The sequence below is a fragment of the Hemicordylus capensis genome, chromosome 4 (genome assembly GCF_027244095.1).
Source record: "Hemicordylus capensis ecotype Gifberg chromosome 4, rHemCap1.1.pri, whole genome shotgun sequence".
Classification (NCBI taxonomy): domain Eukaryota; kingdom Metazoa; phylum Chordata; class Lepidosauria; order Squamata; family Cordylidae; genus Hemicordylus; species Hemicordylus capensis.
Genome location: NC_069660.1, coordinates 100408895 through 100423634, shown reverse-complemented (window position 1 = coordinate 100423634; position 14740 = coordinate 100408895). Strand labels below are relative to the sequence as shown.

Here is a 14740-nt window from a genome sequence, read left to right as displayed (position 1 = left end):
ATGCTTCCAACCCATGCCTACCCATTGATTTCTTGCTACCTCCTACCCATGCCTACCCATGGAGAAGTTGCCTACCCATGGTTTATAGGCAGAGGTTCACATTAATTTCCAGATCTGGTTCTCCAATGAGTACAGCAGAAATGGTTCAGTACTCACATTGCTACTCTGCATGTACCAATGGAGCAGCAAACACTTGCGTCCGATGCTCCCAACTTGCCTCCCAGCAAAGCCTCCCTCCCCATGCTGGTGACAGAGTCATAGTCTGCCTGCCTTTCCCCTCGCTTTCCCTGGCCAACCAAAAAACTCCAAACAAAAACAAACAAAAATCCAAGAGGAAAAAAACAGCAGAGGGACCCTTTTCTCTCCCTCCATTGCCACCAACCTTAACCCCTGCCTGGCCTTTTGGTGCAGTCTGCCCTGGGGGGAATCTGGCTGCCACTTGCCTTTCCCCCCCTTTTGCTTCCGTTTGGAGTCCAGATCCTGCTGGCTGGTCACATTCCTCACCTTCTCCAGGGCCAGGCTTGAGACTAGGGTAGCAGTGAGAGACTGGTGAGTCAGGAGCCTCTTGCCCCTTCGCCTCGCCAAGAAGGCAATCAGCCAGAAATGAACATGTACAACCTCAAGCAATCTGCACACACATGGTGAGCTTGGGCTGGAAGGGCCACTGCTGCTTTTAAAGCACAGCCTCCCTCCCCATGCCCTCCCCTCACATCCAAGATCTGAGTGGGTTTCAAGTCACCTTTGTCTCAAAGGAGAAAGGAAAAGGAAGCAATGTGGAAAAGGTGCCACATCTTGCAAAGCCAGTCTGGAAAGGAAGAGAAAGGCAGGCAGGCGGCAGGGCTGGGAGAGAGCCAGGAACAGCCACTCTGAGAGTTGGCTTACTTTGAGAGCAGGAGGAGGAGAGAAGGTGCGTAGCCCCCCCCCATCTCCTCCTCCTCACTTTTTGTGAGAATTTCTATTGCAACACTATTTTAAAATAAAACGTTACACCAGTGACAATGATTAGAATAAGTTTAAGCATTTTAATAGAATGTACGGTTGTATGTCATCTTGCATTTTGTCATTCCAGAATATCAAAGATAAACTAATTAATATTTCTTACAGCCCAGTCCTAAACACATTTAATTTGACGCAAGTCCTATTGATTCAAATGGAACTTTGTCCCAAGTAAACATGCTTAGGGTCACCATCTGGGTTTACATTTTACCTTGTCATTTAATATGATGCATATAATGGGGAAAATCTTAGGCTCCATTATACATGCGCTTTGACGGACCTCCACTTTGATGCTGTGTGGACTGCTACACCATTAACAAATAACATTAACAAATAATGTGGGTTTGGCAAATGGCAATGTCAGAGTGGCATCAAGAGTCTTGGCGTAGGTTGAGGTTATAACGCTAGCAATAGTGGAGACTGCTGTTCTTCAAAATCTGAACTTTTGTATGGCATCCCTCAGGGCTCCGTATTGTCTCCGATGTTGTTTAACATCTACATAAAACCGCTGGGAGAGATCATCAGGAGATTTGGTGCAGGGTGCTATCAGTATGCTTATGACACCCAAATCTATTTCTCCATGTCAGCATCATCGGGAGAGGGCATAACTTCCCTAAATGTCTGCCTGGAGTCAGTAATGGGCTGGATGAGGGATAACAAACTGAGACTGAATCCAGATAAGACGGTACTCATTGTATGGGGTCGGAACTCGAGAGACAATTTTGATCTGCCTGTTCTGGATGAGGTCACACTTCCCCAGAAGGAACAGGTATGCAGTCTAGGGGTGCTTCTGGATCTAAGTCTCTCCTTGGTGTCCCAGGTTGAGACAGCGGCCAGAAGTGTCTTCTATCAGTTTCGGCTGATATGCCAGCTACATCAATTTCTTGAGTTAAACGTCCTCAAAACAGTGGTACATCTGCTGGTAACCTCCAGACTGGATTACTGCAATGCACTCTATGTGGGGCTGCCCTTGTACGTAGTCCAGAAACTACAGTTGGTCCAGAATGCGGCAGCCAGGATGGTCTCTGGGTCATCTAGGAGAGACCATATTACTCCCATATTGAAGGAGTTAAACTGGTTGCCAATAGGTTTCTGGGCAAAATACAAGGTGTTGGTCGTACCCTATAAAGCCCTAAACAGCTTGGGCCCTGGGTTTTTAAGAGAACGTCTTCTTCGTTATGAACCCCACCACCCATTGAGATCATCAGGAGAGGTCCGTCTGCATTTGCCAAAAGCTCGTCTGGTGGCTACTCAGGAACGGGCCTTTTCTGTTGCTGCCCCGAGGCTTTGGAATGCTCTCCCTAGTGAAATAAGAGCCTCCCCATCTCTGACATCTTTTTAAAAGTCTCTAAAGACTTATTTCTTCACCCAGACTTTTAACTAATATTGTCTTGATTATTTTAATATTGTTTTTAGAATATTGTTTTAAAATTTAAAATTGCGTTTTAAATTTCTTGCTTTTAAACTTTTTTGTTTTTGTTTTTAATTAATGTTTTACTTTTAATCTTGTTGTAAACTGCCCAGAGACGTAGGTTTTGGGCGGTGTACAAATATGATAAATAAATAATAAATAAATAATAAATAGTGATGTTAAAAACCATTTACAGAAGATGAAAAGAGAGCAGGGTCAGAGGTAGTGTACCTATGTGCCATTCTAAGAGCCTTCCAAACAGCCACAAGTAGCTTCATAATGGCAGCTCCACCCACAGTATATGGAGAAGATTATAGGATTACAGGCAGAATCATCCTACTGTGTTGCAAGGAAGCTGCTGTAGCAACATGAGTGAACTGCAAAGTATGCCTATGCACATCGAGATGTTAACAGATTCCATATTTCTCCATTGTTTTCTTTCACTTCTAGTCCTTTTTCACTTCATAGTACTTCTATAATTGTGCTTTCGATTGCTGATTAAATTGCCCTATTAACATTTTAGCTAGATATTTTTGCAGAATACTTGCAAAACATCCAGTGATGTTTGTGTCAGGAGTGAAATAACATATGACTGTTAACAATGCTAAAAGGTGTTGCCTATCTAATATAATCTTCATTGTATGAATTATCTTTCTACAGTTCTTGGACTCCCGGAGTTGCATTCCAGGCCTTGAAGCAAATATTGAAGGAACGTGGAGAGCTGGACTTTGGAAAGTTAAGTCTGAGTTTTCTACAACAAGACAAAACATGCTCAGGTCTTCTTTCACTCTCAGAGGTGAATAGTTGTCATGGTTCATGAGTTTAGCTGTATGTTCACAGAGAGCACTCTCTAAAATATAAGAATGTAATGAATTTTAATTTATTATTTATTATTTCAGTACCATTTTCTGTCAATTGTATTGAAATTTTCTGTCAAAATCCTTGGCATGGCATATCTCAAATAAATAATTGAGAAATGAAGAAGAATGCAGTCTGGAAAATTTGGCTTAAGGGATATGAACATGGCGCATTATGTGTGGACTTGACTGATATCAAACGTTATAAGCATGGAGTATACTAGTCCTTTTCATGTTCAGAAAATTTGGATTCACATTTGTCCCAATCTGAATTTGACAATATTGGATTCAGATTCTATGGGTTCTGGTGATATCAGATATAGGATCAGATTTTAAATCTGAATTCTGATTTAATTTTTTATTTTCCCCCATAATGGACAATGTGGGGGGAAACTCTGCTTTGTTCTAGAGCCTTGAAATGTGCCACACATGTGGGGAAGTAGGACAAGGCTCCCTATTGTCAATTTGTAAATAATTGGTCAAACCCCTGATTTTTTGTGAATTTCTGAGTTTTTGTTAAAATAGTAAAAAAATGGTGAAAAGGACACATTCCTTTGATTTATATTAATTTTTATCTTCCCCATTGTAGGAACAGGCAGACCTTTTAAAAGGGATTAAAAAGACTTAATATCTTTTCATCCCTTAATTGCTAGATGGGGAAGGGGAAAATTCTTTCTAACCATAAAAAAAAGAAATATTCAAAGTACTTTCACTTTTACTGACTGAATGCTTCTGCAATGGGGAAGACAAAAATTAATATAAAATCAAAGGAATGTCCTTGTTCCTCCACCTGGTGTGGAATTATGGTGCTATGAAGGGCTTCAGATCCAGAACCTTTTGCAAAGTTCTGGCTTGAAACAAGCCAGATTTCACCATTTTTAGCCATTTAAAGGGTTGGTTTTTCCCCAAAAATTCACCACAAATCAGGGGATTGATCCATAGCATTGGAAAAAAAAAATACACAGAGTCCTGCCAATGTAGACTTTATATGTGCCAGATTTTATAACTGTATGTTCATCTATTCCAGAAATATAAATGGGAGGTGGGGGCAAAAGGGGCATGCCATTACCCCTTTTCATGAAGGCAAAGGGCAAATTCCTCCACATGCTGGTAGAATGATGGTCCAAGGAGAGGGTCTTCCATTTCAGAAGTTTTTGTAAAGTTCTGGCTTGGGGGAAAAAGCCAGATTTAACCATTTTTTGCCATTTAAAAAAAATTCAAAAATTCACCAAAAATCAGGGATTGACCAATTACCTTCAAATTCACCACAGAGGTCCCTGGCCTCCTTCTCCACAAGTGTGACATGTTTAAGGGCTCAAGGACCAACTGGTGGTTTTTAGTAATTTTCTTTCTATTTCTCAATTCACCTCTATGGGGAAATATCTGATTCCATTTTGCTAATTCTGATATTCCAAAGTATTTCTGAAATTAACTTTAATATTTCAGAATTAATTTTGACTTTACTCATCAAATTTAAAAAATGGATTCAGATTTTACCTATTTTTACCAGTTTGTTGCAATTTTGGATAAAATCCAAATTTTCAAATGCAAATTTGCTCAGGCCTAGAGTGTACATAAGATTAAGCTTATCTCCTACAACATACCACTTAGCTTCTCATTTTTTTATATAAAATAAAAGGTGGAATCTTGCAGCAGAGAAAGATGGATAGAGAAAAAACAAGATCCCAATCTAATAGTTGGCTTAATCTAATGCAATGCCCATTTAAAAGGAAGTAATAGGCAGAATTTGCCTTATAGGTGTACAGATTCCCAGGGAAGAGGACAGTGTACATTTTACTATAATAGGGCCAGTCAAACTGATGGGTACTTTTCTAGTTCATAATAAATCTCAGTTCTTGTGAACCACTTCTCTTATTTTGTGACGTATTTGTATCGTTGAACAATAAATCATATCTTATTTGCAGACAGAGATTATTTGCCAGCAGCACAGATTAACTCTACATCCTGGGATGCTGGAAACTTTGGTTAGCACCTATGAGTTTGGTAGAAGGGGCAGAATACGGTGAGTTTTAATTAATGTGGAGTAAGTGAGATGCTTCCTTTATTAAAGCGCATGACTCCTGAATTTTGATCTTCTGGACTAGCATAAACCACGACAGTACAAGTTGTGACTTGTGTTGTTGGAGATGAAGGATAATCCTGTGCATCTGGAATGGGAAACAACTGACTCATTCTACCCAAATTCCCAAAATCTGCACATAGCTTAAATTCTTTATAGTCACTGCAAGTCTGGCTTCTATGGACCCAAAAGATTGTTAATACTTAACATCTGTATAACATTTCCAAGTGATTGAAATACTTCACAAGTGTTATCTTATTGCAGTGTACGTCACTGTATGTCAGTCCCCTTATCTTATTGTCCCCTTATCTTATTGTCAGTCTTATTGTCAGTGTACGTCATTGTATGTCAGACTGTCATTGATGGCAGTCCCCATCAACACATGTGCACCCCCCTGACTAATTGTCTGTTGGGCCTGTCTGAAGCTTTGGCCAAAGCTGAACACTCTGCACAGTCCCTCTAGCACCATGCATAGATTACCATTCCCACCATGTAGTACTACTCTTTGCTGACGTGGTTCCTTTAAGGGAAATGGAGTCTTCTTGAGCTGCACCATCTTGGAAAGTGTGCATGCTGCGCTGGGAAGTGTAGTACTTTCCAGCACTTTCCCCATGCAGCCCTTAAGGGAGGGCTCCATCTCTTAAAGAGTCATACCAGTTCTGAGAAAGGTGCAGTACTGTGCAGAGATCAGCACATTAGCACAATGGGAACATCGTTCTCACACTGAAGACTTGTTGTCCAAGTGGCAAGAAAAATAATGAAGATCACTGTCTTATTGAAATCTTTACAACACACTGTGTAAGGAAAGTTGGTCCTCATCTTGCAGGTGGGGGCCTGAGGCTGAGAGGGAATGCACTGCCTAAGGTAAAGTAGTCAGTTCTTGCCAGAAGCAAGATTCAAAGTGGGGACTTGTGGATTTGTAGCTCAGTTTCTTGGCCACTGCACTCTACCAGCTCATGTAGGATGTCATGCAAGAAGGAAGATCAACATTATTTTACCCTGCCCCTATGAGATAAGGACTACACTTACCTTGCAGTGGTCTTTATTTGGCACAGCTCTGCCACACAATGGATGGAAAAGAAGTACAAGCACAAGAGCACTGAAATAAATTGTTGCAAAAAGTATGGGTTCATACTTTAGCACTGGTATGAAGGGTGAGTTGTCCCATCATGCCAGTGCTTGGACATTTATACGACATCCCATGAGCGAACTGCCTCCCTACAGGAAGTGATGAGATTTTACCATTAATTGTATAAGTTAGCATGATATTCAAGAGGAACAAAGTAAGCTACTAATAGTTCTTGACTGTCCTGCTTTTAAAAGCCTTCCAGTGGCTTCAGTTTCTGGTACTTTCTGGCACCAAGTTTACCCCATGTTGCTGGCAAAACCCCCAATGAATACATGCCTTTTATAGATAATTTCTGCTGCTATGCCTGCCACTTTACCTTGAGGAAAGTATTTATCTCATGCACATCTACAGTACATTGTGATACCTGACATCGCCATATACATCTGGAGACTTTCTGCCACATTTTTGCCCATTTCTTAGGATATTAAAGGTGACATGGAAGAAATTGATCCTGTGACATAATGTGTGAGTATTCCCCTTTACTGGTAAAGGGGTGAGGGGGGGCGTTTCTCTAAGTTGAGTAAAGTAGAGGGGAGTAAAGAGAAGTATGTACAAGTTGTGCCAGCAGCTGTGGCAGAGGCTGCAGTGGCCATGGGATGTGGCAGCGGATCCCCTGGCCACACCAGCCTCCCCCCTCCCGCCTCCTGGGCTGGTGACAGCCCATTTCAGGCCTCTGAACAGATGTGGAGGCCATTTTGTGACCTCCACACATGCGCACAGGCTATTTGCATGGTCACACAAATAGCCTGTGTACATGTGTGTAGGTCACAGAAATTGCTTCCATGCCTGCACAGAGGCCCGAAAGAGGTTGTGAAAGACCCGAAATGGGCCTCTGCCAGCCCAGGAGACTTAGAGAGAGGCCAGTGGGGGTAAGGGGAGCCACCACCGCCTCTCCCATGGCCACAGCAGCTGCCACTACTGTCTCTGCTGGCACGACTTGTAAGTACTTCTCATTTCTCCCCTCTGTGCTTAGGAAACTGCCCCCAAGTCCCTTTGCTGGTAAAAGGGAATCCTCAAGAGACTCCTCTTTGCTGGTAGAGATTCAATCCGGTCCAAACCGGCCAGTTCAGTCCATTATTGAACTAAACCAGGTCCAGTTCGCTACAGTTCAGGTGCTGGTCAAACATGAATTGGCTCTATTTTGAGCTGGTTGGCACTTCCCTAGTTTCAGGGGGAGTGCAACTCCATCTAGAACAGGCAGATCTAAACCATCTCTTGGGTTCCGATCCACCCACAGTCAGTACTTCTGTCTTATTTGGGTTCAACTTCAGTTTGTTATCCCTCATCTAGCCCATTACCACCTCCAGGCAGGCATTTAGGGAAGTTATGCCATTTCCCGATAAGGTCGATATTGGGAAATAGATCTGGGTGTCATCAGCATATTGATAACACCCTACACCAAACCTCCTGATGATCTCACCCAGAGGTTTCATGCAGATGTTCAAAAGCACTGTAGACAGTATGGAGTATGTCTACTGTGGAACTCTGTACTTTAATTCTTGCTTTGCAGAGTAGCAGTCTCTGAGAGATACCATCTGGAATCTACCCGATAGCTAGGAATAGAACCACTGTCAAACAGTGCCACTCAATCCCACCTCCCTCAGGTGACCCAGAAAGATACCATGGTCAATGGGCTAATTCAAAGTGAACCATGGGCTGGTTTTAACAGTTTAGAACCCAAACCAGTAGAACTGGTTCAAGTTCAGTTAGAACTTAGAACTGATTAGAACAGAACCACAAAAACCAGTGCACATCCCTAGTTCAACATAACGTGTGAATAACTGTAACTGTGTACAGGCCTGTACCTGTGTACACTATACACTTGTACAAGTGCTGAATTTAATTTGTGAATTGGATGGGGGAGAGAGAGAGAGAGAGAGAGAGAGAATAATGTGCACACATACACATACACAAACATCTCCATGGGATATTTGAGCTGAAGGTTTTAGACAGAAGGGGTCCACTTGTAACAAAAAAGATTGGAAACCCTTATTATAGTGCATTGACCTCAACATAGCATAATTCTAAGTCTCTATATTGACCTAAATTGTGGATTTAAAACCTGATAAGTTGCAAATGCATGCTGTCATGGCTAAAACTATCTCCTGCAAATTAATATAACAAAAACACTTAGCAAATATCTTTCTGTGACACTTGATAATATTCAGAATTATATCATAATTTCTGATTTAACAAAAAAAAATCTAAAGGCGGGGGTGGGGACAGAAATTTATGCATAGTCCATTTTAATCTCAGCTCTCACTGTGAATACAACTCCTCAATAATTAGCAAAAATCTATCACTGAGCCACTATGTGATTAAATGTACTTAAGATCAATAACCCATCATGAGTTATTGTAGCCATGTAAGATTAATCCCATTGCACAAAGTAATGCCCTCTCATTATCCTGTCAAAGAAAGAGAATAGGAAGGACACAGAAAGATAAATTAACCACCCAGAGACGTAAGTTTTGGGCGGTATAAAAATATGTTAAAATGATTAGATAGATAGATGAACAACTGGAAGAGAAAGTCCATAGATTTCTTTACCACTTTCTTTTTACATGCAAACAGGAGCGTTTTGACTACAATTTTTAAATTAAAGTAGAATTGCTTAATTAGTTACATAGTTAGTTGCCCATTGCCACAGGTGCACAGGATCCTATCCCCAGCTCATGACAGATTACCTGCCATTTAACCATTTAAGAGACAGCAGTTTGATTTCCAGCAGAGGTGCAGCTAGGTAATTTTGGACTCCGAACCTTTCGGAGGTTACCCCCTCCCCCTACCACCACCACCGCAAAATAAGCATCCTTTCCATATATATGCATTTCACCATAAACCCACAGGACTTGGCCAGAGTTCATTTACGGGGAAAGGACTACACAACCATACATCCATACAGGATCCATACAGCTCCTTGATTATTCATCACAAACCCACAGTTCTGGGCCAGAGTGCATTTGCCAAAAGGAGGGGGAAGACTATGCAGGTCCCAGTGGATTCACACAGTTTCTTGACCATTCACAAACTAACTGGGACACAAGTTTCCCTTTCTCCACAGTTAAAATTCAAAACCAACGTGAACATATAGTGCATCCATAAGGTGGGGGTGGTTTATGGTGAAATGAGCCCCTGGTGGCACAGTGGTAAAACTGCCGCCCTGTAACCAGAAGGTTACAAGTTCGATCCTGATCAGGGGCTCAAGGTTGACTCAGCCTTCCATCCTTCCGAGGTCGGTAAAATGAGTACCCAGAATGTTGGGGGCAATATGCTAAAATCATTGTAAACTGCTTAGAGAGCTCCGGCTATAGAGTGGTATATAAATGTAAGTGCTATTGCTATTGCTAAAACCACAACACATGCCCCTTGTTTCACAGTTTTCATGCAGACCTTTTGGATCACAAACCAACTTGAGCATATTGCATTTGTAAAAGAAAAATTGTTGTTTGTTTATTCAGATGTAACAGTTAGTTCCACTTTCACTAGATGTGAGGTACTCTATGGATAGAGATAACTCTTTCTGACAGGTTTACTGTAGTATGGAAAAAATTCATTAAAATCTGAAGTATATACCAATTTCCTTGAAATAAAAATATACAGAGTCCTGACATCTTGGTTTAGGTGTGTGCTCAGTTTCAGAACTCTAGGCTCCGTGTGTGGCAGCTCTCGTGAAGTTCATGAGCATAAGCACCTTATTGAGCAGTGGGGATTCCATATGCTGATAGGGAGGAGGAGCCAGTGACACCGTGGTGATTGGGCAGTGGGGATTCCATATGCAAATAGAGGAAGGAGCCTGTGAGAGCAGAAGCACCATGGTGATTGGGCAGTGGGGATTCCATATGCAGATAGGGAGGATGAGCCTGTGGCACTGTGATGATTGGGCAGTGAGGATTCCATAGGCAGACAAGGAGGAGGATCATGTGATGGTTAAAGTCAGTTGGAATTCAACTGTTACTGGTTGGAAGATGTTCTTGACAGAGGAGAGGACTCTCTCTATATAAAAGGAGAGTGGACAGGGGTCTGCGAAGAGAGGAGTCATGAGAGAGGAAAGAGCCCCTTCAGGAGAAAGAGGCTACCATTGTGTGAATTAGATGAGGAAACAAGATGAACAAGATATGTTAACTCAGGAAGAGGGGAGAAAGAAGAGAGGGGAAGAGAGAAAGAAGGAAGGGCGAGGGATGGGCCCGAGCCTGTCAATGACCTGAAGGGAATGAGCAGCCATAGCAATGGCAGCAGCAAGGAAGGGCCCAGTCAGCCACTTCTGCTGTTTGGGGCTACCGAGGCCATTGGCGGAGGGAGGCAGGCAGGCAAAGAACGGGCCCAGGCCTGTCAGTGGCCTGAAAGGAATGAGCAGCCACAATAGTGGCAGCAGTGAGGAAGGGCCTGGTGAACCGCTGCTGCTGCTGCTGCTCCTGTAGGGAGGAGCAGGAGCAAGACTTAAGTGAGGGTGGGAAGGTCTCTGGGGATAGGGGGCTGCAGCATGGCCAATAGGTGCCAGCAATGCTGCAGCCGTGACCAAGAGGGGTGAGGGGGTGGAGTAAATGGATTGAGGAGTGACCAAGAGGGGTGAAGGGGATGGAAGCAACAGGATGGAGGAGGAGGAGGAGCAGGAGTGCAACTCAGGTGAGGGTGGAGAGATCTCTGAGGTGAGGGGGGCTGTGGCAGGGGGTTAGGGGAGCAATCAGTTACTAGTATGCAGATGCTCTTCACAGGTTAAGCTAGTTCTAATTAAAAGCTTGAGAAAACAAGAGAGTCTTGATGGTCTTCCTGAAAACAAACAGAGAAGGAGATGCTCTTATTTCAGCAGGGGGCATATTCCAAAGCCCTGGGGTAGCCCAAACTGGTGTTATAGGGTCCCTTCATGTTGTCCCAAAGACCAATCTGGCTGCTGCATTCTGTACCAATTGTAGTTTCTGGACTACGTACAAAAGCAGCCCCACATAGAGCGCATTACAGTAGTCAAGTCTGGAGGTTACCAGCAAAATGGTTACCTGAGCCATTTTGGAAGGGCGGTATATAAATAAAATCAAATAAATAAATAAATAAATAAATATGTACCACTGTTTTAAAGACATTTACCTCTAGAAATAGTTGTAGCTGACATATCAGCCAAAGCTGATAATATGCTTTGCTGGCCACCACCTCAGCCTGAGAAACCAGGGAGAGCTTTGAGTCCAAGAGCACTCCCAAGCTACGTACCTGATCTTTCAAGGGAGATGTGTAAACCCATCCAAAACAGGCAGATCTAAACCAACTCTTGGGTAAGATTCATCCCCACGCAGTCAGTACCTCCATCTTATTTGGATTCAACTTCAGTTTGTTTGTTTATTTTATTTTATTAGAAACACTTAATATACCGCCCACTCCAAAGACTCCAGGCAGTGCACAAAAATATGCAAACAAGGCAACATTAAAAATTGCATTCTAAATGAAAAACTAAAGTAACTAACAAAAAACAAATAGGTAAACTACAGGACAAAAGCCTGGTGAAAAAGAAAAGTCTTCAATAGAGATTTGAAAATCAGTAAGGAAGGGGCTAAACAAATCTGGAGGGGAAGAGAGTTGCAAAGAAGTGGGGCAGCAACTGAAAAGGCCCTTTTGCAGGTCTGAGAGCCCTGAACCTCTCGGAAATCAGGGACCGATTTTTTATCCCTCATCCAGCCAATTACCGCCTCCGAGCAGGCATTTAGGGAAGATGTGTCTGGGTGTCATTAGCATATTGATAACACCCTGCACCAAACCTCCTAATGATCTCTCCCAGTGGTTTCATGTAGATGTTAAAGAGCATTGGAGACAGTATGGGGCCTTGTGCTTTAGTCTTTATTAGTACAGCCAATGGCCAGAATTACAAAAATAAATCATTTAGAATTAACAACTTCATTCTGAACACCACAAATATAACAGAATTTAGCAACATTGAGTAAATTCTCCTCTTTACAATCCTTTAAAATTAAATTTAAATAGTCCATTTCAGTTAATCCTGGAAAAAGGATAAGTTGAGGTGAAATATATTTCTTCCTAATGTCACCGGAAAATTGGCAATACAAAAGGACATGAGTCATTGTCTCAACTTCTCCCGATCCACACGGACAAACACGACAATGATAAGGAGTATTTTTGAATCTCCCCTGCAGCAGAGCTGTATTCATGGCGTTACAATGGGCCAAAGTTAAAGCCCTATGAAATTTAGGTACTGTAAGAAGAGATAAATATCTAGCTGGAGAATAGCTTACAGTTTCAACATTCAGGAAAACACCCCTAGGAATTTGACTCCTGTCAATCTCAGATTCCACATCCAGAATCCTTTCCTTAAGTCTGCCGCTAGCCTCCTCATAAAGCAAACTAAGAATGGCTGCAGGTGAAAATTCATAATACTGCAATCTCCCTTCAATAGCTTCCAACCAGGCTGAACGATAAGTATCTTGAAAAATCAATGAGACAATACCAATAGGCCTAAATATCAATTTGAGCCAATAATTCAAAATGAAAAACCATGCCCAAGCTTCAACCTTAATCAATCCTGCCTCAAGGCGCAGCACTACTCTGGGCGCACAACCAGGAACTTGGAAGATGTTTTTCAGAAAGGTCGATTGTACCCTGTTTCCCTGAAAGTAAGACCTACCCCGAAAGTAAGACCTAGCAGTAGTTTCTGATGTACTGCTAATATGCCCTAGTGCATTTTGGGGGGCTAAAATTAATATAAGACACTGTCTTATTTTCGGGGAAACACGGTATTGCCTCAACTTTCTCAAAATTGGAGTATAGCCCCAATTGAACATCATACAGTAACTGAGCACTTTATGCATCAAATAGTTTGATAGCTGCTGGAACATACTGAGCACCTCTAGAGCGGAAGAAGGACTGGATCAAATTAGCACTTCTTCTTCCACTCTGGATAACATAATCTCTGTGCAATAGTCATGATCCAGTAGCAGAAAAAACAATCCTGAGATATTGAATTGTTTCACTTGTTCAAGTTGGACTCCATTAAAGAACCAGCGTGTAAACTACGGTGCCTCGCAAATACCACAATTTTGGTTTTGGAACAATTAACTTCCAACAAATTCAACTTACAATAATCATCAAGGGCACTCATAGCTCTCCTTAAACCCACTCGAGTTCTCGATAGAATGAACGCATCATCAGCATAAAGCAAAATGGATAAATGTCTTGATCCTAACTTAGGAGGGTGATGATGCAGTTGATTCAAGTGAGCAATCAAAGAATTAATATATAGGTTAAACAGCAAGGGAGCCAGGATGCATCTCTGTCTAACTCCTCTAGATACCAGTACTTCCTTAGTAAGATGCCCAGATCTGAACAACCAACTCTAATCCAAGAATTGTCATGAAGCTTACAAATGAGGCATAAAAGGTGATGATCAATTGTGGATTCAGACAGCTTAGACCATAATTTATCACGTGGGATCAAATCAAATGCAGCCCTAAAATCGATAAAGGCGGCAAAAAGGGCAGCCTTATGGGCAAGCACATATTTCCCAACAAGATGTTGAAGGATTAAAGCCGGATCCAAAACTGATCGATCCACTCTAAATCCAAATTGCTCATCCGATAGAATGTTTTCTCTGTCGCACCAATCCACCAATTTACCATACAGATGCCTAGCATAGAGTTTAGCAATAGTACTAAGTAAACTAATTGGGCGATAGTTCTCTGGGAGTCCCCTATCTCCCTTTTTGTAGATAAGAATAATGACCGCTATGCCCCAATCACTCGGAATCTGAGTAGTTTGGTCTATAAAAGTGAATAGGAAGCTAAAACAGGGGACCACCAAGCCATGTTACTCTTAAGAATCTCCGCGGTAATATGGTCAATACCTGGGGCTTTACCTGCTTTCAACTGGGTAATAAGAGCATTAATTTCACTGCATGACACTGGAGGCCAGTCCGATGATGGGGCCGAAGTGTCTGTTGAATGGAAGACCAAATCGTCCACCTTTCGGAATAAATTCGTGAAATTTTGCTCCCAGACTAATGGGGGAATTACATAATCAAAATGAATAGTATTGCATCGTAACTGACAGGTAATCAGTCTCCAAAAGACTGCAGCGTTTCTAGCTTTAGCTGCCATAATTAATTGATTCCAGTCAGCCTTAACTGCTTCGCCCTTTTTATGCTTTAAAAGAAGTTTATAAACTTTCTTCTTATCCATCACCTCAGCCAATGAGTTGGAGGTCAGAGTAGTTCTGTGGACTAAAAGGGCGGCATTAAGTTGGTGTTTAGCTTTGGAACACTCCTCATCAAA

At 42.1% G+C, this 14740-nt stretch overlaps 1 protein-coding gene across 3 annotated transcripts in view; it reads left to right on the top strand.

Moving 5' to 3' along the window:
- The window catches only part of C4H1orf87 (chromosome 4 C1orf87 homolog), a 42979-nt gene that overhangs the window by 15599 nt on the left and 12640 nt on the right, over positions 1–14740 (top strand). For all 3 annotated transcript variants that reach the window (XM_053248063.1, XM_053248061.1, XM_053248062.1), the window contains exons 7-8: positions 3068–3203; positions 5190–5287. In XM_053248063.1, coding sequence (XP_053104038.1) covers positions 3068–3203; positions 5190–5287 — 234 coding nt within the window. The remainder of the gene's footprint in view (positions 1–3067; positions 3204–5189; positions 5288–14740) is intronic.